This window comes from Brachycentrus maculatus, unplaced genomic scaffold (genome assembly GCF_059751285.1).
Source record: "Brachycentrus maculatus isolate JH-2025_06_01 unplaced genomic scaffold, ASM5975128v1 h1tg000343l, whole genome shotgun sequence".
NCBI lineage: Eukaryota > Metazoa > Arthropoda > Insecta > Trichoptera > Brachycentridae > Brachycentrus > Brachycentrus maculatus.
This window is the reverse complement of record NW_028281092.1, coordinates 630,709-657,085: the sequence shown is the minus strand read 5'-3', so window position 1 is coordinate 657,085 and position 26,377 is coordinate 630,709. Positions and strand designations below refer to the sequence as shown.

The 26,377-nt window shown below is 40.5% G+C and overlaps 1 protein-coding gene across 1 annotated transcript in view; it reads right to left on the bottom strand.

Moving 5' to 3' along the window:
- The window catches only part of shot (dystonin-like protein short stop), a 331,096-nt gene that overhangs the window by 61,115 nt on the left and 243,604 nt on the right, over positions 1-26,377 (bottom strand). Inside the window, exons 50-74 of the mRNA XM_088269259.1 lie at positions 25,371-25,561; positions 24,743-24,867; positions 24,079-24,239; positions 23,250-23,374; positions 19,987-20,092; positions 19,811-19,907; positions 18,754-18,930; positions 17,633-17,860; positions 16,331-16,465; positions 15,586-15,825; positions 14,664-14,834; positions 13,608-13,802; positions 12,413-12,544; positions 11,025-11,158; positions 9,850-10,042; positions 8,457-8,683; positions 7,882-8,026; positions 7,680-7,799; positions 6,970-7,167; positions 6,157-6,320; positions 5,494-5,593; positions 4,531-4,835; positions 3,043-3,204; positions 1,269-1,500; positions 371-559 (exon numbers count right to left, since the gene is read on the bottom strand). Of these exons, the coding sequence (XP_088125385.1) occupies positions 371-559; positions 1,269-1,500; positions 3,043-3,204; positions 4,531-4,835; positions 5,494-5,593; positions 6,157-6,320; positions 6,970-7,167; positions 7,680-7,799; positions 7,882-8,026; positions 8,457-8,683; positions 9,850-10,042; positions 11,025-11,158; positions 12,413-12,544; positions 13,608-13,802; positions 14,664-14,834; positions 15,586-15,825; positions 16,331-16,465; positions 17,633-17,860; positions 18,754-18,930; positions 19,811-19,907; positions 19,987-20,092; positions 23,250-23,374; positions 24,079-24,239; positions 24,743-24,867; positions 25,371-25,561 (4,252 nt within the window). The remainder of the gene's footprint in view (positions 1-370; positions 560-1,268; positions 1,501-3,042; positions 3,205-4,530; positions 4,836-5,493; positions 5,594-6,156; positions 6,321-6,969; positions 7,168-7,679; positions 7,800-7,881; positions 8,027-8,456; positions 8,684-9,849; positions 10,043-11,024; positions 11,159-12,412; positions 12,545-13,607; positions 13,803-14,663; positions 14,835-15,585; positions 15,826-16,330; positions 16,466-17,632; positions 17,861-18,753; positions 18,931-19,810; positions 19,908-19,986; positions 20,093-23,249; positions 23,375-24,078; positions 24,240-24,742; positions 24,868-25,370; positions 25,562-26,377) is intronic.

Below are 26,377 nucleotides of genomic sequence, written 5' to 3'. Positions count from 1 at the left end.
TTATATCAGGGGTTCCCAATATGTTTATTACAAGTTTAGTATTTTGTCACGGCGTCCTACTTTAGTAAGCTATTTGGAAAAGACAATGTGACTATATATGTATTTACATATATTATAGTCGAAAGAAATAGGTAGGTACCTACAATAATAGTAGTTGGGTAAAAAGATGCTAGTTCGCAAAAAAGAAACTGTTGCTTTATAGGTACCCGAGAATATTTGTGGTTTCGGATAATGATAGAGGATCGACTCACGGCGCCCCTCTCTACTTTCTACGGCGCACACTTTGGGAACCCCTGCCTTATATCATCTATAATACACTGTTTTACCGCACATTCGTCTGAGAGATCACATTTCGCCCGCATTCAGTTACCTGGAGAGTCTCGTGGAACTCCATGGCTTTCTCCATGGCGTCGATGAGGTTCTCCTCTCGCTTGGCGTAGAGCGCCGTGATGTTGTCCCAGGCGCTGTCCAGATCCTCGATGTGCTTCTTGACCTCCGGTTTATCCGGCTCTCCGCACAGGTTCATCAGCTTGGACCCGGTCTTCCTGACTTGTTCCACCTGCCGAGGCAATCAAACAATCAAGCTTTGCATATATAGATTTACCTTTCCCTCATGGTGCTAAAAACTTACACGTGCAACGATGATATGTATTTTGTACACCATATGAACTGTGATTTAAAAACGGGAAAAGTGAATATTCTTAAATGTTGCTTTTATTGACCATAGTTGAAGATGAAATGTGACAATTTTGTATTGAAAGTATATGAAAACGAGAAAAAAATAGTAGCATTTTTTTAATTAGACTAGTGCGTTAATTCGTATTATTTATTGTTTTTTTTAAGGAATAACCTTCAAAGCGTCTATTTTAGATGCTTGTCTGCAGGTAGGATAGTAAGGATAGGGAAAGCAAATGTGAAAAATACATCACAAACACCCAGACCAATTGAAAATAAATCTTTCTTGAATTCATTTTGCAATTGGCGGGAATCAAACCCGAAGGCCAGTTTCACATTCGAGCGTCTATCTAACTCGCCAAAGCACGCATATTCTGATAGTGCACCAATATGAGGAGAGCCTACTTCAATTATTTTGATAGGAATGAGAAAGAAACTCAATGGTATGCGTCAAGAGTACAAAGTTGAGTGGAGTTTGACCAGCCAGATGAAGTGATCTGGACATGGAGCTCAGAGATCTAAGATAAGCACAGATCATTCCACACTGAGAAACGAATTGAATGGTTTATAAAGAAGATGGAATTGCCTCTCACCTCTGGTTTGGTCTGGTCGATCTCCTGTCTGATCTCCTGCAGCGCCACCTGTTGGGCCTGTATGGCCCTCGGCTGAGCCGCCGGCGCCTCTTGGGCAGCCAGGGCTTCCTCCAGCTCTTTGAGTGTGCCCATCACGGCCGTCAGCTCGCGCCAGAACTTGCGCGCCAGCTCCAACGTCTCTTCGAGGGATCGGCCGCGGTCGCCCGTGGCCTTCTGGATGTCATTCCACAACCTGGAAGAAGAGGAATCAATGAGATATGGTAACCATTTTATTATCAGAATACTAGTTTAGAGACTAGAAGGAATGTGTATTTGATTACGCATTTTTATTGATTGTTGCGCGGTATGATCAATAATCCTGAAATTATCCGGAACATTGGTCTGTATGTTCCCGATAGTTACCTAAGACAGCGTCGACATAGATTGTTTCACATTCCTATATACAGGACCAACCTGCCGATGGTTATATGCCTATAGGAAGAGCTACCGCTATGTTGAACAATATCTCATTGGATCTGTTCCATGTGTCTGAAGGAGTTTTCCGAAGGGGGATTCTTCTACACCTTTAGCAACAGTTCTTGCATATATTTTATTTTAATGTATACGATTTAAATTTTTTATAGTTTGTAATGTATATATTAATTGAAATAAATAAATTTAAATTAAATTGAAAAACTATCTAGCACTTTATAGTGTGGCGGCGTGGTGCGCTGTGTGACAGGGCGCTAATACCAGGCCTTTCTTGTCTTTTTAAAGAGCGCTTGCAAATAAGAATGCACTTACATACTTGATCACGGATGCGGTTTATTGGTGTTCAATTTCACAATAACTTAATGATAAAAATCTATATAATTAAGAATACAGATGTGGAATGGAAGTCTAAGCATCCCAGGACTTACGGCCTGGCGTTTGGCTGGCTTAAGCGAACACATCTTACACATGGGTAATGTTCACCATTCTGCCCATTATTGAACATTCATATTCTTGAAACTTGTATGTATGCAATGGCCTTAGATCCTTCTGCATACATTTGTGAAATATGGCCGATTGTTATGCCATCAGTTGAGGAATTGGTGAAGTGTTTATTAACCTTTAAATTATCTCATCTTTAGGGTTAAATAATCCAGTGTTCGCTAATCACTTGAACCAGCCAGTGCCAGGTCGTAAAAGCCCTGGGAAACTAAGACTTCCATCTACAAATATATAAAAAAAAATGATCCTTCGTGTTCATTCACACCTAATCTTGATACATGTCCTACCTACCTACCTACCTAACCATCACGCCACTTCCCCGCAGGGGTAGGCAGAGAGAATCAAACGCCACACCACTCTGTCTTTGCAAACATTCTTTGCCTCTTCTACATTTATTTATTTATTTATTTATTTATTTATTTTAAACTTCATGTACAGAAAATAAAAAGTACATTGGCGGGCTTATTGCTAAAAAGCAATATCTTCCAACCGACCAAAGACGGACTAGTGATATTGATCAAAACGTTTGATACCATATATAGCCGTTTGCAATCAGTGGGCAGATAGTACTTGAACATTTAAAAAAACATAAATTACAAATTGACATTTAAAAAGAAACATAAATTAATCATACATTCATGCATCTCCTCATACATACCCGACGATTATTACGACTCCTGATCCGGCCGCTTTCAAGTATTTGACATACCTGATTGTGCCAAGTTTTCCTTGGTCGTCCTGTGAAAATCCAGTGCTTGATGGATTAAAAATAAACATGGAACAAATTAAGGAGTTGACTCACGAGTTGAGGCGTTCCAGTTTCTTCTTGATGTCCTTGACAGCGGGATCGGCCTTGTTGCTGGCCTTGTTGATGACGTCGTTAGCGGCACGCTTCACAGCGGCGTACGCCTCTTCGCGCTTGTCCAAATCTTCCACGATAGCATTGTTCTCCTCGATTTGATCCCTGGAAGAAAAGAAAATTAAAATAACGTACAAAGAAATGCCGAAATAGCTGATATCTCTATTTTAGGAAAACTGTCATCTATTTTAGATATTGTCCTCTATTTTTGCCTCCGCCTCCGTAGTGTAATGGTCGGCACGCTCAACTACCGTTCTGGAGGTCCCGGGTTCGATTCCCAAGGGGGGTAAAATAAATATAAGTGATTTTATCACTGTAATATTTATTCAATATTACCATGGACTGGTACCTGAAGCGGAGGGCTGATCTCCTTTCCTTCATGTGTAAAAACGATCAAGATAACACTGCGTTTATATGACACAGTGCCCTATGCACCATTCGGGTGCGGATAAGGGTTTTATTATTATTATTATTATTATTTTGGAGATACTGATTTCTATTTTCGAGATACTGTCCTCTATTTTAGAAATACTGTCGTCCATTTTAGAGACACTGTCCTTTATTTTAGAAATACTAACATCCAACGACATAGCCACTGTGGGGAGTAGAAACTGGCTGCAATCAACAACAGACGGAAAAAAATGGAAGGATATAGAAGAGCCCTATATCCAGCAGTGGAGGACAGAAGGCTAAAGATGAAGAAGAAGACTATCCTTATCCTAATCAGGTAACTGAAGAAGTTACTACAAGATGATTCAAAATGGCACCAATGGTACAATAATTGATTGTAACTTGTGATTACAGCAACCAATAGGGTGGATAACCTAACCTAACACAGCCTACGGTACAATAATTGAGTGAGATTTGTGGTTACAGGAACCTACAGGATGGATAACCTAACCTAACCTAAGAAGTAACAGTTAATCATATCGCTCATTACTTTCAACAACGTCATATATAAAAAATCATCAATTTTCACTTTTGCATGTTTTCGGGATGCCCAGAAAATGTACTATATCCCAGCAAAAGCGGCATATTTTTAACTTAATATTTACCCGCTACAGGGCAGAAAGTGTTGTTTTTGGATTTTAAGGAAATGGTTTATAATTATTTTTTAAATGTACTAAATATTTTTCAAATGGAGAAAAAACCTTCAGGTTTTACCTAAAAATATATGTTGCACAGTAAAAAGTTCAATAAGTGGCTTGATATTTATTTTTAATACATTTTATTATATTCTTAAACTTTAAAAACAATCTAGTTTTTTGATATATGACGTTGTTGAAAGGAGTGAGCGATATGGTACAGTAATTTAATGACACTTGTGGTTACAGGAACCAACAGGATGGATAACCCAACCTAACCTTACATAACTTATGGTATAATAATTAGATTGTTAGGTTAGGTTAGGTGGTTAGAGGGCGCACTCACTCGATCTTGGGCGGGTGCGCGGAGACGGGCTCCAGCGCGCCCACCTGGTCGCGGGCGCCGGCCAGCGCGCGCAGCATGCCCTCCAGCTTGTCGGCGAAGAGCGCGGACTCCTGCAGCGCGCCCTCGAGCGCCTGCTGGCGCGCGCGCAGCTCGGCGCGCAGGGCAGCGTAGCGTGCGCACAGCCCCTCGGCCGCCTCGTGCAGGCGCGCCGCGTCCTCCGCGCTGCACAGCTGCGCCAGCGCCTCGCCCGTCTTCACCAGCTTGTCCACCAGCGGCTTGTGCTCGTTGATGGACTGCATCAGCATCTGGACATGACTCAAACCATGTTATAGCAACTCTAGCTAGTAAGATATCAAATAGTCAGTGGTCACTCTCTCTCACTGCTCGCTGCTAGTGTGTGAAGGAGACGTGTATTTACCAGTGCTTACTATTTGTTATTTTATGTTTAGGACTTTTTGTTTCTATATTAGTGTATTCATTAGTGTATTTTTATATTAGATACTGTTTTATGTATTTTTTTTTTTTTAAGATGGGAATTGCATGTATTATTTATCTTGCTTATTTTATTATGCACAAGGTTTATAGATCATTTAGTGGATTTTGTTTCTTCTAGCTAATTAAATATGTTTTTATTTGAATCTGTGTTGGGAACAGGAGGGATAATCTAGTGTGGGCCAGTCAGGAACTAGTCAGCATTTGCTCATTGCTGGGAGGAAACCACGTTGCACTCCTCAGGAGAAGCCGGACTGTTGACTGTCATCAGCAGACCTTCCGTTCCACTAGAAGTGGGTTCGGCATTTTGTGTCCTACTTTGGTATTATGTTAAAGGCATTAGCCGTTCAATAAATAAATAAATAAATATTTCAGACAGGTATTTTTTACGCTTGTGGACCATTGACGACGGGATTTGATAATTATATACAGTTAGCTAAGTAAGTGTCAGTAGTATTAAGATCAACAAACCTCATTCTTATCCTGTTGGGAAGCGATCTGCTCCGGTCGGAGAGCTGGCATCGCCAGCATTCCGATTTGGCGCTCCATATCTTCCAGCCAGGTGGAGAGACTGGAAGAAACAACCAGACATTAACCGACATCCGACCAACGTCACATCATCGTCAGCATTTCGAAGTATATTTGTATTTGATTACGCATTTTTATCGATTGTTGCGCGGTATGATTGATAATCCTGAAATTATCCGGAGCATTGGTCTGTATGTTCCCGATAGTTACCTAAGACAGCGTGCCCATAGATTGTGTCACATTCCTATATACAGGACCAACCTGCCGATGGTTATACCTGTAGGAAGAGCTACTGCTATGCTGAACAATATCAGCTACTTTGATAACAAAAATGCAAAAATTTTCTACCATTAAAATAAATATTTTGGTTCCCTTATTTTGGGACACTCTGTCTAGCACTTCGTATGACCGCGTTAATTAAGATTAACTGTATTTAAAAATATTTTTTGGTGATAGAGAAATCAGTAATCAAAGTTATACCTGCGCCGGGCCAGACATTGTGGCCCACGCAGCTGCCTACTAGAATCATACGGGCCAGAATGTCTGGCCTACAGGGTGGTAAGAGTTAAACTGCATTGAAAAAATTGAAGGTCATCTAGTACTTACTCGTCGTGGGTGTCTGCAAAGTGTTCGGCCAATGGAAGCGCCTGCTCGAGGACTCCGAGTCGGTCGGAGCTGAGCTGGCCGACCGTCTCCATGGTCTCCCGGAGGTCCTCCATCTTGTCCCTGATGATGGACATGTCTTCGGAAGGCTGCGACTCGCGCAACACCTGCCACAGAAAATCAAAAAATGACATACTAGAATTTTAAAATGGGGATTGTTGACTAGTTTTAAAATGAAGAATAGTTTAAGATTTGAATGAATAAAACCAGATGGTGGATACTAGTTGTAAATTATGATAATTTGCTAACAAAGCAGAGAGAATAGAACGCCACACCACTCTACAAAAAATCTAAGCCTCTTTCACATTCATGCATCTCCTCATACATATCCGCTGATTATGCGGCTTATAATTTGACAATGCCCATCAATTATTCCGACTACTGAATAGGCCACCATTTGATCATGTCAAGTTTTCCAGTGTCAGTCTGATATCTTCCAGTGCTGATCTGAATCAAGCAATGGTCCGGACAATTGAACCGGACAATCGAACCAGACAATCAGACCACAAAATTGGATTGAACAATTGGACTGGAAAATTGGACTGGACAACTGGACCAAACAATCCAATTGGACCGGCATATTTTACCGGAGAATTGGATTGAAGAATTGGATAGGACAATTGTACCAGAAAATCGTACTGGAAAATTTAACCAGACAATTAGATTCCACAATTGGACCGGACATGGCAACTGGACCAGAAAATTAGACTGGATAATTGTAAGCCACTAGACAATCAGGTTAGCCTCCCCTCTCACCTTTTTGGCGTTGCTGATGAGGTCGCGCACGCGCGCGCGCTGGCCGCTGACGTCGTCGTTGAAGGCGCGGTGCTCCTTGAGCTGCGCGCGCAGCGGCGGGGGCTCGCAGCCCGGGGGCGCCGCGCCGCGCAGACGCTCGTCCGCCTCCCGGAACCACTCCAGCAGCTCGTCCATGTCGCCGGCCACCTCGCGGGAGCGCTGGAATGCACACCAAGTCATCAACACAACCATACAATCACCAAGAAAACAGTCAGATGCGACTGTTTAAATAATGCTACGCTAATATAACACCTTCCGGAGGGAGCGCTGGAAAGTAGAGCAAGTCATCAATACAACCACACAATCACTTCTTCTTCTTCTTACCCTTATCTGCACCCAATGGTGCATAGGGCACTGCATCATAATGACGCAGTGTTACTTACATGAATGCAAGGTGATCACTCCTGCGTTTCTGGGACTAATCCGGGGTATTATTAAATAAATATGAGAATATAAAATCACTGATATTTATTTACACCTCCCCTGGGAATTGAACCCGGGACCTCCAGCACGGTAGCTGAACACGCTAACCATTACACCAAGGAGGCGGACAATTACTAACAAAACATATCTTCTTTGTGGGTTCTTTCAATAAAATAAACTCAAGTGGTAAAAAAACAAGTGTTCTTCTTTCACAATTTAAATCAACTTAGTAAGTTAAGTTCACTCACCAGTTTGCTGAGATGGAGTCTCTCGGCCTTCCTCTGTATCTGTTCTACGATGGCATCGAACCGCCTGTTGTCTCTGGTCACCAGCCCCTCGATGGTAGCGGCTCCTTCGCCGGGTGAGATCTGCAAAATTCAACGCGAGCCGTCAGCCAAAATCCATCCGGCTAATAAATACAGCATCCCGGAATGTAGATGTGACGCCTACCTGGCATAGTTGTGGTCCCACGAGGTTGATGGCCTCCAGAACTGGGCGGAAGTGTTGGAGGTCTTCTTCGAGGCGGATGATGTCCTGTTCCCTCGGCTCCGCAGTTTGAAGAGCGGCTTCGGCTACAGCCATCCAGTCAACAAGCCTTGAAAAACATTTAGAATGAATCGTGTATTCCATCAACAGTTTGATAATTGTTTACTCGCTGATTGAATGTCTCAGTGATTGACTATTTCAGTAATTTAATGGTTCAATGATAGATTGAATGGTCCAGTGATTGACTGTTTCAGTCATATGATGGTTCAATGACTGATTGAATGGTCCAATAATTGACTGTTTCAGTCATTTAATGGTCTGATGATAGATTAAATGATCCAATAATTGCATGTGGACCACATTTAGAATTGATTTAACAGTCCAATGATAGATTGAATGGTCCAATAATTGAATGTGGACCGCATTTAATGCGGAAAAGAGTTATGTCACGTTATAATTTAATGGTCCAATGATCAAATGTTTCAATAATTCAAAAGTCCGATGATTGGAGGGTTGATAATTTTGCTGATTGAACTCACTTGTTGTGGCTGTTGTGGAAGTGCTGCAGAAGAGGCAGTGCCTCGGAAGCAGCCCTGAGAAGGTCGGCTCCGCGGGTGGTCAGGTCGCCGTATCTTCGCTGCAGAGCATCCAGCTTGTCCTTCAGCTGGAGTGCCTCGTCTCCGGAGATGTGTTTCATCAGCTCCAAACCGGATTCCACCGTGGACTCCACGGCTTCCTGTTTGGAGGCGATCTCCTCCGTCAATTCCTGAAGAAAGAAAACATGTGATTGAGTAAGTGATATTTCTTGGCGAAATTGTATTTTATGATCTTCAACCCAATTTTATATAGCTTTTACTTTGGCCAGTCATTTTATTCACAACATTTTAAGTGTGTCCAAATGATTGTTCGCAAATCTGAGTTTTTATATTTTTTTAATAATGAAAATGAAACTTTGTTTTAAAATCACTGAAAATATTTTATTTTTACTTAATTGCTTCTTTATCAAGACTGATTAATACTTAATACTTTATAAGAAGCGGTTAGCTTCGAAATCGGTAGAAATTATAATTAAGTTTTAATAAAATATTTAGTGATTTTAAAACTAAAATCACTAAAATTTTATTTTAATTATAAAAATGGCAAATCACAAAGTTAGTGCTTCAAATAATTTTTTTTTTTGAGCTGGGAATTGCATTTATTATTTAACATACTTATTATGTGTGTACAAGGTTTATAGATCATTAAGTGGATTTTTGTTTTATTTTAATCTGTGTTGGGAACGGGAGGGATAATCTAGTGGGGGCCAATCAGGAACATTTTTAGCATTTGCTCATTGCTGGGAGGAAAGCACTCCTCAGGAGAAGCCGGACTGTTGACTATCGTCAGCAGACCTTCCGTTCCATTAGAAGAGGGTTCGGCATTTTGCGTCCTAGCTTGTTTATAGTGCTTGGTTTATGGTACACTTAGCAGTTATAAGATGTTTTCTGTATATCTCAACGTAGATGAAGAAGAATTATTCTTCTTCGTGGCAAGCTGGAAGTTGGCCACTGAGAACGGGAAGGTTGGAAGGTGGCTGATATGGGCTGTCGAGCTGGCGGATTGTCCACCTCCGTAGTGTAATGTTCAGCACGCTTGGCTACCATTCTGGAGGTCCCGGGTTCGATTCCCAGGGGTGTCAAATAAATATTTGTGATTTTTTCGAAGCGGAGGGCTGATCACCTTTCCTTCATGTGTTAACGATCAAGATAACATTGCGTTTATCGATGCAGTGCCCTATGCACCATGGGGGTGGGGATAAGGGTTAGAGAGATATGAGCTGTAGTGTCATCGAAGAGAAAGAAATTTGGCCACACTCACGATGTTGGTGAAACTTGCACAAGGAGAGTAAGGTCTCCGATGTCTTCATCCGAGGTTAGTATATTGTGTACTCACAGCCAGGTCGTCCATCTGCCTGAGGAGTGCTTCGGTGTGGACTGGCAGAGGCTTGGCTCTGCGTAGTCTTCTCTCGGCAGCATCCATCCAAGCTCCGAGTTCCTGGTAGGTGAGGACCAGGTGACGCAGGGCGGCGCGAGATCTGTCCAGTAGCTCTCCAGCACTCAGACTGTTATCGGCCAGGGCTTGGTACCTGATGATAAAATAATAAAACACTTATTGCTGGAATGTATTGAAGTGAAGCACGGAGTTGGGAAAAGAAGGATCAAAGTAGACTAAATGCCATCTCTCAGTGCGGCAAAACCATGTATGATAAATGTGGCGGTCCTCACCGAAAAGTTATATTTCCAATATTGCTCAAAAAATCCTTTAAATGCAAATCTGTTCTGTTTACTGTATTCTATTGAAATCATAATTCAAGTTGTCACAAAACGTGACTGATCCTGTGTTAAAACAATATGAAATCATTAAATTGCACCAAAACATAACAATTTTACACGCTAAATTTCCTGATTACTTGAAATAATTTATAATGGAAATGTAACGTTCAAAAACCTCCACAAACGTTCCAATGGTCATTGGTGAAGTTGGTGAAATATATATTCTTTTTGAGAACGGGAGACGCTTATAAGCGTTCTATTTACTTATTTTTGATAGACCGCGAGAGACGCCAAGAAACATTATACAGATAGGAATCGGGTTTGCGGTTACACGTGATTATTTTACTGAGGGTCGGGCAGCAGACTGGTAGAGTAAAATTAAGGTCGGGGTTGATGAAAAAACTGCCCGATACTTCTTCTTTCTATGCCACAAGATCAGCGATCATCATGGCTATCTTCAATTTTGATGCTGCAGCTGGGAACAGAGATTTGGTGCTTCTGCCAAACCATTGTCGTAGGTTTTTCAGCCATGATGTCCTTCGGCGTCCTTGAGTTCTTTGCTCCTCAATCTTTCCTTGTATGATTAGGTGGAGAAGAAGATATTTTTAATTTCTCATGACGTGTCCGAAGTACATCAGCGCACTCTGCTTGATGGTTGGTAGGAGTTCCTTATTGGTATTCATGCGTCGGAGGACCTGTAGGTTGGTGACCCGATCACACCATGAAACTCGCAGGATCTTGCGATAGAGACCCTGATAACAATGTGTTAAACAGAGGAAAAGTTTGAGTATGAACCTGTCAGTAGCAGCTTGGAGCCTGTCCGCGAGAGCCGAGGCCTCATCTTCTCCTACCAGCCCCATGAGCGTGGACGCAGTCTCCGTCAGCTCACTGAAGTCCGGACGCTTCGACAGAATGTCATCATGGAGCACCTGCCAAAACCAAATTAAAAACTTGATTTTTTTCAAAAAAATTTAATTTTTCCCTGGTGTAGTGGTTAGCGTGTTTGGCTGGCTTGCTGGAAGCGCCGACTTCGACTCTTAGGGGATTACGTTTTTGGAATAAGATAAAAAGCGAAAAATTAATGCCAACCATTCGAGGTCACATTTTTGGGTAAAAAATATATTGGGTATTTATTTTCCATTTTATTTTCAATACTTCTTATCCAGATATTATTAATTCTTTAAAATTATTTTAAAGTCTTTTTTTTCAGGTAATAGGAAGCTTTTTGTAATTCTATAACTAATCTTTTATACTATGTTTTAAATTTATTCATTAAAATTTTAACCTTAAATGTAAACGAATCATAATTAAAATAAATACGAGATTTCATGAAAAAAATTTCTTCAGAATTTAATTTATTGAAAAAAATATATACATATGTAAATATTCAACAATTTTCTTTCATATAGTGTTATGAATAAGCTTTGTAAAATGTGCCCTCGGCACGGGAAAACTCAGCGATGGCACTATATTATAATTTATAATTATGTATATGATGAAATATATACATAAATAAATATGTGTATAATTGGGTACAATTTTTTATTACGGAAATTTGCAGATTTTGAACCACTTTTATATATTTTTTCACTTCTTGGTCTAATACCCATGAGTGAGAATTGTCATTTGAACCCATCAAACTTCTCTGCACTAATGTGTAAAGGCAACTAGCCGTAACTCAAATTGCGGCTGTTTGGCTCAACACGGCTCAAAGCATTCTTATAACTGGCCTCTATCATAGACAATCACAGATTTTGCTCTATCTCTTTCCTTTACCGAGGTATTAATTATCCAAATAGCCGCAACATTGTATTAATTTGATACATGTTTTGGCAAAAAGCATCACTGTAAACTCGTTTATCTCAAAACTACTGTTTTTAACTTGCGGCTATTTGCCTTTGCACATTAGTGCAGTATGTATCCATGATGTCATGGATACATACATGCATGTACTCCTCATGTCTCTTCTTCCAACCCCGAGGATTCCGGCGCCCCGGAAGGCCGCCGACGACCATTCACCGACTATACTCAGCGGAACTTCGAGACGCCGGACTGACCTGGGAGGAAGCCAAGCAGATGGCGCGTGACAGAGTGACTTGGAGACGTCTCGTGTTGGCCATATGCTCCTAGGGAGCGAACATGGAAAAAGAAGAAGTATCCATGATGAGTGAAGATTGAAATACCTTGTGCTCCCTGATCCTCTGCTGGATCTTCTCCTCGTCGGTCGGCACCAGCTCCAGGCCTTTCACCTTCCTCTCCGTCACGCCCAGCCACTCCAGGAGGGGCTGCAGCTGCTCCTGGAACTGCTTGGCAACCTGGAACACAAAACCGGGAATGCTCAGAACATGGCAAGTGCAGAATTGGACCGAAATGCCAGTGGACTTGTTAATCGGACAGACATGAGTCTCTCATTGAAAAATATGCACTCTTTCATAGGGATTTTTTTTTTATTTTATTTTTTTTTAAATTAGCTTATATTACAAGTAATATAAACTATTATTTACACTTAATTTACATAATCTATATACTTATAAAGTAACATCTCTTTACAGTAAACAAAACATTTATTTATAAATTCTTTCAGACTCTTTTCATTCTTCATACATTCAGGCCAGTGGCGGTACTTCCCTAGAAGCCCAAAAGCCCGGCTTGCCTAACAACTCCAAATAAAAATGACTAAATCTACATTAAATCTATATTTATCTAATTTATGTATGACTATTTTTAAATTATGGCGCGCTTAATGATTATTAAACTCTATGCATGCCATTATATGGTGATGGTACTTATTGGTTATGGTTAATATCTGAGGAAGATATTTTATTATAGTGAACATTTTCTTTATTTCAAGGTGATGGCTATACCTTACAAAAGTTACATGTTAGCATATTTTTACAATGATTACAATACATTGTTTATATTTATAATATTTTCTGGGTGCTTACTATACTGGGAATAATATGAGGTGAAGAAATCATAGGTACATCATGTATTCACGAATGTGAAAAATAATGGGCTTGCCTTACTGGTAAACCCTAGGCACGCCACTGATTCAGGCATCTCATCATACATTTTCAAACCCTTATACATTAAGCAATTTTTTTCGACTCGTTCTTTTTCAACAACGGCAGTCTTATTTTATCCTTATTTCTGGTAATATATTCATGACAATTTAGTTGGCTGAATGCAATTGAAATGCAATCATTCAGTGAAGGTCGACTAGGTGTAGAAGGCAGATCTCCTGGCTCCGGAATATACGGGATCGGACGGGGATCAGGACCTGTTTAGAGCTGCCCAAGACAAGGACAATTACTCTCAAGTAATAGCGAAGTCAGGGGGACCTGACATGACACGCACAGAAGAAGAAGTCTCCCTTACCCTCATGGCTTGCTCGAGATCCAGCATCCTCTTCTGAGCTCCGTCGGTGAGGGCTTCAAACCTTCCGACCAGCCCCTTGAGCTGCTGCTCGATGGCTCTTCTCTCGGCGGGTTCGCATCCCGCCGCCACCTCTCCGCCCATCGCAAACAGCGAGGACATGGATCCTTGGCGGTCCAGCAACATCTTGTTCAGGAACTGGAACAAATGGGAATTTTAACCCTAGAATACTAAACCATTGTAATTTTTTATTTATTTAATATAGTTACATTTTTTAATAGAATTTCTATACATTTATACATATCGCTCACTCCTTTCAACAATGTCATATATCAAAAATTGTCAATTTTCAGTTGTGCATGTTTTCAGAATGCCCAAAAAATGTACTATATCCCAGCATAAGCGGCAAATTTTTAACTTAATATTTACCCGCTACAGGGCAGAAAGTGCTGTTTTTGCATTTTGAAGAAAAGGTATTGTTCAATTTTTTTTTTCAAATATACTAAATATTTTCAAATGGAGAAAAAACCTCCAGATTTTACCTAAAAAGATCTGTTGCACAGTAAAAAGTTCAATAAGTGGCTTGATATTTATTTTTAATACATTTCATTATATTCTTGAACTTTAAAAACGATCTCCTGAAAAATCAAGTTTTTTGATATATGACGTTGTTGAAAGGAGTGAGCAGTATGGCAAACTTATAATTTTAGTATCGCTGTGCCTCTCCAAAAATGAGACTGAGCTCTTGTGCTTGGCGAGGGACTTACACTCAAGGTTTATTGTTTTATTTTATTAATGGCATAATAGTCTTTTTCTTTTCTTTTATATATATTTTTAAGATTTGCATGTAATGGGCATTAATTTTTTCCTTAAGAATTTCGATAACTTCAAATTTAAAAAATTTCTTTAGGGAGTTTATTGAAGTATTTAATTCCTAAATATTTAAAGTTTTGTTGAAATTGTTCAGAGCATCCTAAGAGAAATCCTAAGTAGGAAAAGCTACTGAAGAAGTCAGAAAGTTTCCACAGAGCGTCACTCCTCAAGTTCTCGACTTCTTACCTTCTGCTCCTGGAGTTGCGCCTTCACCACCTTGTAGTCTGCGCTGGGCGGTCTCTGGGCGGCGACCATGGCCTCCGTGTCGGCCAACCACCTCTCCAGGCCGGAGAGAGCCTCCCGGAGCCTTCCGCTCTGCAGCAGGGCAGCATCCAGTCTCCTCTCGCGCTCGTTGGTCTAGTGGGATAATCGCCATTGTCAAAAGAGGTGTAACTCGGTTTTTCAAATGCAAAATTGACCACGATTGTTCAATCTTCACACGCACACAGAAAATCAACAAATATTATGTCTGCCTCCATAGTGTAGTGGTTAGCGTGTAAGGCTACTGTGCTGGAGATCCCAGTTTTTAATCCCAGAATTTTTTTTTTACTCTTATATTTATTTAATACAGTATAACCTTGAAAATCTGTTTTGTGTAAAGTTAATACAGTATATAGTACTGTACCTGTATTGCTACTCAAGTACTGTATTATTATATTGAAATGTAAAAAGTTAATTGATTGAAATGTAATAGGCGCGTACAACGTAACTACTATAGTATAAAGTACTAGTATGTACTGCATTATAAAATTTCTCGGTTAATCTGAACTTATGCAAATCTGAAAAGGCCACAGCCTCAATTAGTTTGGATTTCCAGGGTTCTACTGTATTACCCTGGAGTGGTAACCAAAATAAAGGGTATGAAATAAAATATGGATAATTTCGACATAAATAATGTTTACTGGTGTAGTTTTTTTACTTTTTATTCAAGAAAATGTATTGCTTATAGCATTGACAGATATAAAAAGTTTAAAATAAGAAAAACTCATTCCCCAGATACAGTTTTGTCCGTAAACTCAAAAAAACTCTAGGACAGTTCAACGATACGAAGTGCAATCTCCACGAAGCCATGCGGTTCCTTCCATCAAATACAAAATAGCAGCGTTACCTTCTCCATGATCTGGTTCCAGGCGTCGTTCATCTTCTCCAGATCGGCCTCCAGCCTCTGGGTGGGCACCTGGGGGGCCGCGCCTTGGACCAGAGCCCTCCCGGCCCGGTTGGCCTTGGCCACGGCCTCCCCGAGCGGCTCCAGGGTGTCCCGGCGGGCCGAGGCCAGCTCTTTCTGCTGCGAGCGGATCTGCTCCACCTCCGAGCCCACCGGCTTCATCTTGCGCACAATCTCCCCAACCTGAGGAGGTGTTGGAAAGTATTTATTTTAAGGGTGTTTCAACTTTATATGTACCGTTTTTCCCTTTTTTTTATGAAAGAAGATGGAAGTCTGAGCATCTCATCCTATTTTGGGATGTGAAAAACATTTTATAAATTTTATTTATAATGAATTATAATAAGTCACTCACTGGGGGCTACCTAGTAACTTATATTTTGTCCGCCTCCATAGTGTAATGGTCAGCACACTCGGCTACCGTACTGGAGGTCCCGGGTTCGATTCCCAGATGAGGGTCAAATAAATATAAGTGATTTTTTCACTGTTACATTTATTCAATATTACCCTGTACTGGTATCTTTCAAGTGTTAAAATGATCAAGATAACACTGCGTTTATATGATGCAGTGCCCTATGCACCATTGGGGAACAAATAAGGGCTTGAAGAAGAAGAACTACATCTACGTTGAGATCTTTGGGGCTACACAGCCATTCACAAATGGCAAGTATGATGAGGACAAACAACCAACCTCTTGCAGATCTCCCATGACGTTGTCATAGTCGGCGTAGAAGGCTTCCAGCTTGGTGAGGGCTTCATCCAGCTCTTGCTCCTTGCTCCTGGCCCTCTCGTCCAGTTTCCCGAGCTGCTTGCGGAGGGTATCCACCTTCGAAGAGAAAAAAAAAACAATTAACTCTTACCACTCAGTAGGCCAGACATTCTGGCCCGTATGATTCTAGTAGGCAGCTCCGTGGGCCACAATGTCTGGCCCGGCGCAGGTATAACTTTAATCACTGATTTCTCTATAACCCAAGTATATTCTACCAAAAACTATTTCAGATAAATACAGTTAATCTTAATTATAACATGGTCATACGAATTGCCAGACAGAGTGTCTTAAAATTAGGGAACCATAATATTTATTTTAATGGTAGAAAAACGTCGCATTTTTTGATCAGACTAGCTGATCAGGTATGAGAAAAAATGGTCAGAGTGGAAAGGGTTAAACACGAGTCCTATCAGGCAAATGTACGTCTTTTACATAGTGTTGGTAGAGAGCGGGAGACGCTTATAAGCGTTCTATTTGCTTACTTTTGGAAGAGCGCGAGAGATGCTAAAAAACATTGTACAGATGGGAATCCAGTTTGCGGTTACTGTGATTAGTATACTGAGGGTCGGGCGGCAGACTGGCAGAGTATAAGTAGGATCGGGGTAGATGAAAAAACTGCCCGACAACAAAGTCTGCCGTGAATTTTATACAATTCTCAATAATATTAATATTTAATTTACTTTGTGGTAAGTCATTTTTACTTTTATATTTTTTTGTACAAAATGAAAGTAATATTAGTATGTATATAACCACTCACCGAGATTTTTGTCTACCGGTTTCGATACATACCCGTCTCTTCATCAGGACAGTCACTAAACAGCATGGAAACAGTGCTACACGTCACTACCATAGCACTATTCACCCACTTATAACTGCATATATGTTGATCACAATTTAACAAAGAGATGGGTATGTCTCAAAATCGGTAGATAAAAATCTCGGTGATTGGTTATATACTAATATTACTATCATTTTTCTAAAAAAAATCTTGAAAAAGAAAAACGCATTCTTGCTGTATTCGAAGTGCCGTAGAAGGGGGCTACTTGAACTTTGATGTGTTACTTGAGCCCAGTACAAAAAAAATATTTAGATTGTGGTACGTTCATTATTGTAGACCAAATACAGATTTTTTTGTACTGGGCTCATGTAACACATCAAAGATCAAGTAACCTCATTCTACGGTATGTCTGAAGATGTTCAACATATTTTGAATGGCCGACTTACTTGTTCCCTGGTCTGCGAGGCGTCGGAAGCCACTCCGCTGTCCAGCAGAGACTCTCCCGTCTTCTGCACCAGATTGACGTTGGAGGCTACGTCTTCCAGCTTCTTGTAGAACCTTCCGAGATCGTCCAGCTGCTGGCGGACCACCTTGATCTCCCGGCCCGGAGGCTTCATGCTGTCCAGATCACGCTCCAGCTCCGATAAGTCCATGGACAGTCCCTTGACTTGCTCCTGGAAGGGAAGAAAAATACATCAGGCGGGTGCATCGACCAATGCGATGCAAAGAAGCAATGTTAGGTATTGTTCAAGGTCGTGTTTATGACCCGCTGCTGGCTGGCTCAGGTGATCACTCAACGTTATTACATCGATCGGTACAAGGGATGAGGCAATGTTAGATATCGTTCAAGACAGTGATTACGACCTGGCACTGGCTGGACTGAGTGATCACTTCATATACTGAGCAAAGTTCACTATTATGCCCATTATTAAATATTTATATTGCATTCATTTTCGACATTGTTCATATCCAATATTGTAACAGTCAGTTATTCGTCTCTCAGTTGAAACTGACAGACGGTGCTGCCATCCATCGACAACTTAGTGAATAGTTTTCCCCACTTGAACAAAGGTGAGAATTATTCCTCCATTGACAAGTTGATTATTAACAATTTATACTTATTTTTAATTCATGTTTTACTTAATACATATGTACCACTATTTTTTAAAATCTACTGTGACACGTGTTCCGATGCATTCCGCATCATTTTCAAACACCGTATGCGGTATGCATCGAAACACGTGTCACAGTAGATTTTAAAAAATAGTGGTATTTACTAAGTAAAACATTAATTAAAAATGGATAGATTTTACCACAAAGTGACTGCCGAATCATTTAATGAAATTTATATTTATTCAGTGTGTAAAGAGACCACTTAAGCCAGCCAAGGTCATAAGCCCTGGGATGTTGGGACTTTCATATCCACTTTATATAATAAATAAATGATTTGTCTCTGTTGAGACACCTATAACGTGTTAGTATATCTATATCTAGTCGCAAAAAAATTATGTGCGATCTGATATTCAGAGACGGCCGTTTGCCTCGGATCAAACAAAAAGATACTTACATTGAATTGGGCAACGGCCGTGGTGGCGTTGTGCAGTTTGCCCTTGATGTCCCCGAGACGGGTGTTGAGGTCCGTCAGCCTCTCCTTGAAGGAGTCTGCTTCATCCAGAAGGTTCTGGGCATCAGCGCCGGCGTCGCGGGCTGCGGCAGCAAGCACCTCCGCAGTGGAGCGGAGATTCTGCGGAAGTCCAATAAGACAGTTTCAATTTCTGCCAGCGTAGGTAGAGACATATCATTTAAAAAATAGTAGTAAAGTATTCGAAAACTAAAGTTTGGATAAGGGAAAAGACCAAGGTAACAGATGTGGTGCAAAGAATCACGGAACAAAGGTGGAATTGGGCAGGTCATGTGGCACGTATATCTGATGATAGATGGACCAAAAAGTTGCTTGACTGAAGGCCTAGAACAGAACGCAGAGGCATGGGTGGCTTAAGACAAGATGGTCCGATGGCATTAGGAATGTGGCGGGCCTGCACTGGAAGAGAGTCGCGTCCAACAGACAACTGTGGAAGTCCTTTTGAGTGAGGCTTTTGTTCAATACTGGACACAAGAAGAAGGCTGACTCAAGTAGTAAAAACAAGACCGAGTATAAGTACCTACAGTTCGAGAATACAAAGCCTGTCATCCTCCCAATACAGTTAAACGAAGAAGCAATATCTAATTGTGCCTCCTTTAAATATCTAGAGTAACTGATGCATAAGGATGGAGGGTGTGCAGCAGATGTAACACATATAATTAGTGTGGGATGGATGAAGTTACGATACAGGAGGCCTTTGTGACCAAAAAGATCCAGCCAAATTAAAGGGAAAAGTCTACCAGACAATAGTCAGACCCGCACTCCTCTATGGCTCCAAATGCTGAATGATGTATAACACCTACTCTAGGAACTAGAAACTGCTGAAATGCGAATGCTTAAATGGTCAGCTGGAGTGCCCCTTAAAGACACCTTAAGGCGACACTTTAAAGCCTGGCTGTAACAGGCATCAATAGTAAGGTAGATGAAAAGTCATTAAGATGGTATAGGCACATAGGAAGTCAGGTAGAAGACTGAAACATACCTTGATCGGAGTTTCAAGAAGGCCGGCTTCTTCGGCAATCTGGCTGACAGTGTCCAAGAGTCGGCGGTCAGCCGGCGACGTCTCCGCTGCTCCCAACCTACATAAACAAAAAACATGTTTCAATATTACAAAATTAATGAAAATAATATTTTGAGTATATTTAAAGTATACGATACCTGTCTTCGCATCTTCGGAGGGCGTGTTCGATGTCGCGGGACTGGTCCGTGAAGTCGGCCAGCCTGTGGGAGGTGTTCTCCAGCCAATCCAACTTCTCCATGAGGTCTGTGGAAGACGAAAATATTCGAATATTAGAATATTTACTAAAAAATAAAAACTGCATGTCTAGATCATCTATATTAATTGTATGATTTATGACCAAAATCTAAGGATTTTTTTAAAAAGATGTATTGCGGTTGCACTATGATGTGTCATGCCTTTAACACATTGTGTACGGTGTGCACATATTTGTGCGTTTCAGAAACCTTGTGTGGTGGCGGGGTGCACATTTTTGTGCATTTCGGCTACCTTCAATTTAGTATACAAAAAACACGTCATAAACTTCTAATCTCTTGGCCTTTTGGCTTTTGTTGTGTAGTGGATAGATGTCGTTGTAATATAAAAAATAATACTGATATTTACTGGTTCAAAACATAGCTAATGGTCGTAATCTGTTTTGAAGGAAATGTTACAAATTAACTTTAAACAATGGATACAGACGGTGCGTTTTTTTCTTTGTCCTAAAATGAAATAAAATACAGAGATCATTGTCCTTTACTTAAGTCGGCAGTTGGTACTTACAAAGCAATAAACGCGTGTGGGGAAAGCCCATAAATAATTTTTTATTCGCAGATTTTGAGTTTTCGGCGGTTGTTAAACTGTGTTGTTATTTTCTAATATTTTATTAGTGTTTTTAACATTTTTTTTACTTTTGTGATTTGTGGACTAACATGATTTTATTTTGAGACGTTAGAGACCATTGAACCGTTTTTGTATTGTTTTCGAGTTCAACCTCAAGTTCAAAATATGAAGTTCACTGACATATTTTATATTTCCGGACAGCTGTCTAATGTCGCCCGCCTCAAGATACAGTTTTATCAAAACATTGCCGTAACTAATGTGTTAAAAAAACGTAGCTGAATTACATCTCTTGTTATGGGATGGTTTTTTCATGTAGTACATTTCATATAGTATTAGTGTATACTTCAAATTACGCAATGATGTTTTATGCCATTTAAATCATTGTTGTCAGCCATACACGCCTAGCACCCATCACCAAACAGGGGAAATTATAGATATACGTGCCTAACGTGCATTTCGCACCGAGGTAAATGATAGATATACGCGCATAGTGCGCATTCCCACCGGGGGAAATGTTAGAAATATGCGCCTAGCGCGCATTCCGCACTGGTAAAAATGTTAGATATATATATACGCTTAGTGCGAATTCCGCACTGAGGGAAATATTCGAAACACACCTGGCGCGTACGCCGTGCCCAACGTTTTGATAATGTGGAGAATGGTGAACGTAACACAAGCGTATAAAGCGATGAGCCACCCAAATACCAGGTCGTAAACCAGACGTTCCCAGGTGGCTAAATTGGTTGACCCCGACGTTCCCGGTTGACTAAATTGACTAAAGTGGTTGACCCCGACGCAAGAACACACCAAAACTTGCAACATAATTTTTGCTATACATTACATAACAACGGCAACACGCCACAATTAAAACAGTCGGAATTACCGCAGCAATTAGCTATAACTGGTAAACCCTGACAATAATGGTGACCCCAATAATTGTGTAAAATTCGAGGTTTAAAATTTAAAATTAAATTTTTATATATATATAGTCCGCCTCCGTAGTGTAATGGTCAGCACGCTCGGCTACCGTTCTGGAGGGCCCAGGTTCGATTCCCAAGGGGGGTAAAATAAATATAAGTGATTTTTTCACTGTCATAATTATTCAATATTACCCTGGACTGGTACCTGAAGCGGAGGGCTGATCACCTTTCCTTCATGTGTAAACGATCAAGATAACACTGCGTTTATATGACGCAGTGCCCTATGCACCATTGGGGTGCGGATAAGGGTTTTATTTATATATATATATATATATATATATATATATATATATATATATATATATATATATATATATATATATATATATATATATTATATGTATATATATTTTACAACAATATTTTTTTTCTACATACCTACCAAAGACAAACATATTTTACACGAACATTTAAGTGCCAGAGAGATTTTATTGAAGGTTACTTACAGGAGGTTACCTGCATCGCTTGGTTCAAACGGACGTGTTTATCTAGTTTCACATTTTACGTCTATATTTCATTATTTCATTAGATACAAATATTAATAGTAATTATCAATAGTAATTGTAGAATACGAGCTTATATAAATAAACCATCTGTAAGTAAGAATTCTTTAAATATCCTTTTCTGGCTTCCCGTTTCAATAACGCACACAGGCACGAGGTGACCAAATTGGTGACCCCAGACGCACCGGTTGATCTTGTTGGTTGCAGATTTTTGAACAGGTAGATGATTTCATATATTTGGGTAGTATGTTTTCTAGGGATGGAAAGATTGATAAAGACATAGAAAGGAGAGTGAATGCTGGGAACAGAGTGAATGGTGCACTAAAATCAGTTTTAGCAAATAACAATCTATCAGCGGAAGCTAAACTGGCAGTACACAATGGAGTTCTGGTCCCAACCCTTATGTATGGAAGCGAAGCATGGAGTTGGCAAAAGAAGGATGAAAGCAGACTGAATGCAGTCGAAATGCGATCCCTCAGACGAATGTGTGGCAAAACGATGTTTGATAGATGTTCGAATGATGAAATAAGGAAAAAATGTAAGGCTGAGATAAGCATTATCGATAAAATTAAGAAAGGTGTGTTGAGATGGTTTGGACATGTGGAGCGTATGAGTGAAGAAAGAACGGTTAAACAAATTTATGGAGCGAATGTAGTTGGAAAAAGAAGCAGAGGACGACCGAGGAAAACTTGGCACAATCAGGTATGTCAAATACTTGAAAGAGGCCGGGTCAGGAGTCGAAATAATCGTCGGGTATGTATGAGGAGATGCATGAATGTAGAAGAGGCAAAGAATGTTTGCAAAGACAGAGTGGTGTGGCGTTCGATTCTCTCTGGGGGGAAGCGGCGTGATGGTTAGTTAGTTAGTTAGTTAGACGCACCGGTTGACCAAATTGGTCAGACTCGCATCTTCTTTCATATAAAAACAAAAGATATTTTGTCTCGAGTTGAGACACCTATAATATACATGTCGTGAGAAAGGGACTTGCCCTTTTTCTGTAACTCATTATGTGAAATGTCACTCGTTAAAGGAGCAACTTTTTCACAATTTTGTTATGAGAGATGCTCGTTAGATTAAAATATCAGTCTGATTGTTTACCGTTGTTCAGTTTGTCCCAGCGGTTCTTCAGCTCTCCGATTTGCTCCTTGACAATGTCCTGGTCGACGTCGCACGCCGATACAAACGTCTCTCCGAGAGTGCGGTTGTTTTCGTATTCGCCGGATCTATAAATAATAGCCACACACATTAGTCGTTTGGTCTTCCAAACCGGAGATGGACAATTGTATTTGAAGAAAACAAATCAAACAACGACTTATCCTCAAGCACTCGGTGAATGACACATTCCTCCTGAATTTAAAAGCAGTAGACTCCTTTATTTAATATAAGACTTATAGATTTTAAGAAATAGTGGTATTTTGATTCTTATCCACACCTAACGGTGCATAGGGCACTGCATTGTATAGAAGTAGTGTCATCTTGATCGATAAATACATGAAGGAAAGGCGATCAGCCTTGCGCTTCAGGTACCAGTTCAGGGCGATATTGAATAAATATTAGACTGAAAATTACTAATATTTATCTTGTCCCTCTTGGGAATAGAACCCGGGACCTCCAGCATGGTAGCCTAGCGCGCTAACTACTTTACTATGAAGGCAGACAAGTGGTATTTACCAAGTGAAATTTATATTGAAAATGGATGGAAATCAACACAAAGTGACTGCCGAATCAATTAATGAAAGGTGTAGCTCAAAAAGTCCTTTTCGGTGTTGATGTGGTAGATCATAGACCTCCAAGAAACTGTGGACTGATGGATGACTGTTGGTATACTGATAAGATATTACTAATATCTCCAATTGCTTTGGATATCCTCAAACATCTGATTCTGACAGCCTTTTCCCGCAGACTAAAGGACAAAAACCCAACTCACTTCTTCCAGATGTCGTTCCTGATCTGCTGCAGCTCCCGGAGCTGCTTCTCGATGTTCTTCTTCTTGAAAGCCGCCGGCGCCAGCTTGTCCAGCTTGTCTTCAGCCTGCGCTAGCCAAGGCAGGAACTGCTCCTGCGCCTTGCCAAACTTCTTGCAGTGCTCCTGTTGAAGAAAAAAACATGCTTCAAAAAAGCCCAAAGATGGGAAGAGCTTTTTCTTTTTCTGCTGCTTGGTGTTGGCCTTGCGGCCTGTTTTTAAGAGGGGTTAGCTTCCTGCCATGTCGATTCTCAGCTGTCAATCCATCTCTTTGGTGATCTGCCTTGGGTTGGCCGTGCAGTGCAATGTGGGGGAGTCTGGATGGTTCCATTCTCCTCACTATTGTCTCCTTCGTTGCCTTCCCCACCTAACAACATCTTCAATCTTGCATATTTCCCTTATCCTGGTATTCCTTATTCTGTCTCATACACCCTTGCCAGATATGCTTCTTAGAGTCTTCATTTCTGACACTCTAAGCGCGTTTTTTGTGCCTACGGTGTCCACTCTACTTTCGATCCCATACGTCATGATGGGTCGCATAAAAGTTTTTGAGGTTTTAATTTAATTAAATTTAAAAATGTATACGTACTAATATGCCAATGTTACTAATAAAATTAAATATATATTACCATAGCAGTTTGCAGTCTGGTCTGACGATCCACCACTTCTCTGCGAAGCTTCTCCCACTGCTGCTGGATGCGGTCTAGCTCCTTGCGCAGATTCGGATGAGCAGGTCTGTTCTCCATTTCGCGGCCTGATGACAAATACAATCACAATTACAAAATGTCTCCAAATATGGTTCAACAGGTTTACAATTATGGAAGCTCCATCTGTTGAACGTAATGGCAACACACGCTATACTAAATAATGCTGATGGCGGACCGCATGCTTCTTAAAAGGTGCAGTCGCCTGGTATTTCCAATATTTTTGATTTATAAAATTTACATTGCTTAACAAGCATTGAAATAAAACATATTAGATATGTGTGCTTTCTATTTACTTCCTTTCCGTTTAGCTGACTGAGCCACAGGAATCAGTGGCCAGATAAGACTGAATAATCAGCAGAAGAAAATCGAGAGACTAAATGATCATTCAGTCTCTCAACCTAAAGTTTGAGTGTGTCCAAATACTTGTTCACAAAATCTGGATTATCTCCAATTACAGGACTTCCATATTCTTCTTCATCTTTGATGAGATGTCAAAAAAAAAAAGTTTAAGAGATTAGTATGATGCAGAAACCAAGTGGGTCCAAGTCACCTTTGTTGAGCAGCATGATGACCTCGTGCTCCTTGGCCATGGCTTCCCGGTAGGCGGGGCCGTGCCTCTCCAACTGCTGGCGCAGCTTCTCCTTGTCGGCGCTCACCAGCAGGCGGCCGGCCAGCTCGCTGAGCTCTCCCTGGATCCAGCCCAGCGTGCGCGACACGCTCTCCTCCAGCTGCCTTCCATCCCTGGAAAACAAACACAAATCACCACTAGAACCACAACACGCCCGGAGAGAATCCACAACACAGATTAAAAGGCAAGTTAAAGAGATCACTATCTATGACAAGTTTTCCGCAACCTTTTCTCACATACGACACACCAAATTCCTCCTTAAATTCCACAGCACACCAAAAGCCAAAATGTACAGGTAAAATATAATATATTCTTCTTCTAACCCTTATCCGCACACAATGGTGCATAGGGCACTGCATCGTATTGATGTAGTGTTATCTTGATCGTTAGTTGAAGCACATGAGGGTAAGGTGATCAATCCTACACTTAGGGACTGGTCTAGGGAATTATTAAATAAATATTAGAGTGTAAAATCACTAATATTTATATTCACCCCCCTCTAGGAATCGAACCTGGGACCTCCAGCACGGTAGCTAAACAAGTTAACCATTACACCAAGGAGGCGGAATAATATATAGATCATTGAAAAATTATTAAGTTATAATAGTTATTCTATCACTTATATTTTTAATTTTTAATTTTTTCAATATTTATTCAATATTACCCTGGACTGGTACCTGAAGCGGAAGGCTGATCACCTTTCATTCATGTGTTTCAGCGATCAAGATAACACTGCGTATATATGATGCAGTGCCCTATGCATCATTGGTGTGCGGATAAGGGTTTGAAGAAGAAGGAGTTATTCTATAATACCAAGTTTGTTTTAATGTTCTTTCTTCACTCATTCGATTCACATCTCCAAACCATCTCAACACACCTTTCTTAATTTGATGGATAATGCTTATCTTAGCCTTGCATTTTTTCCTTAT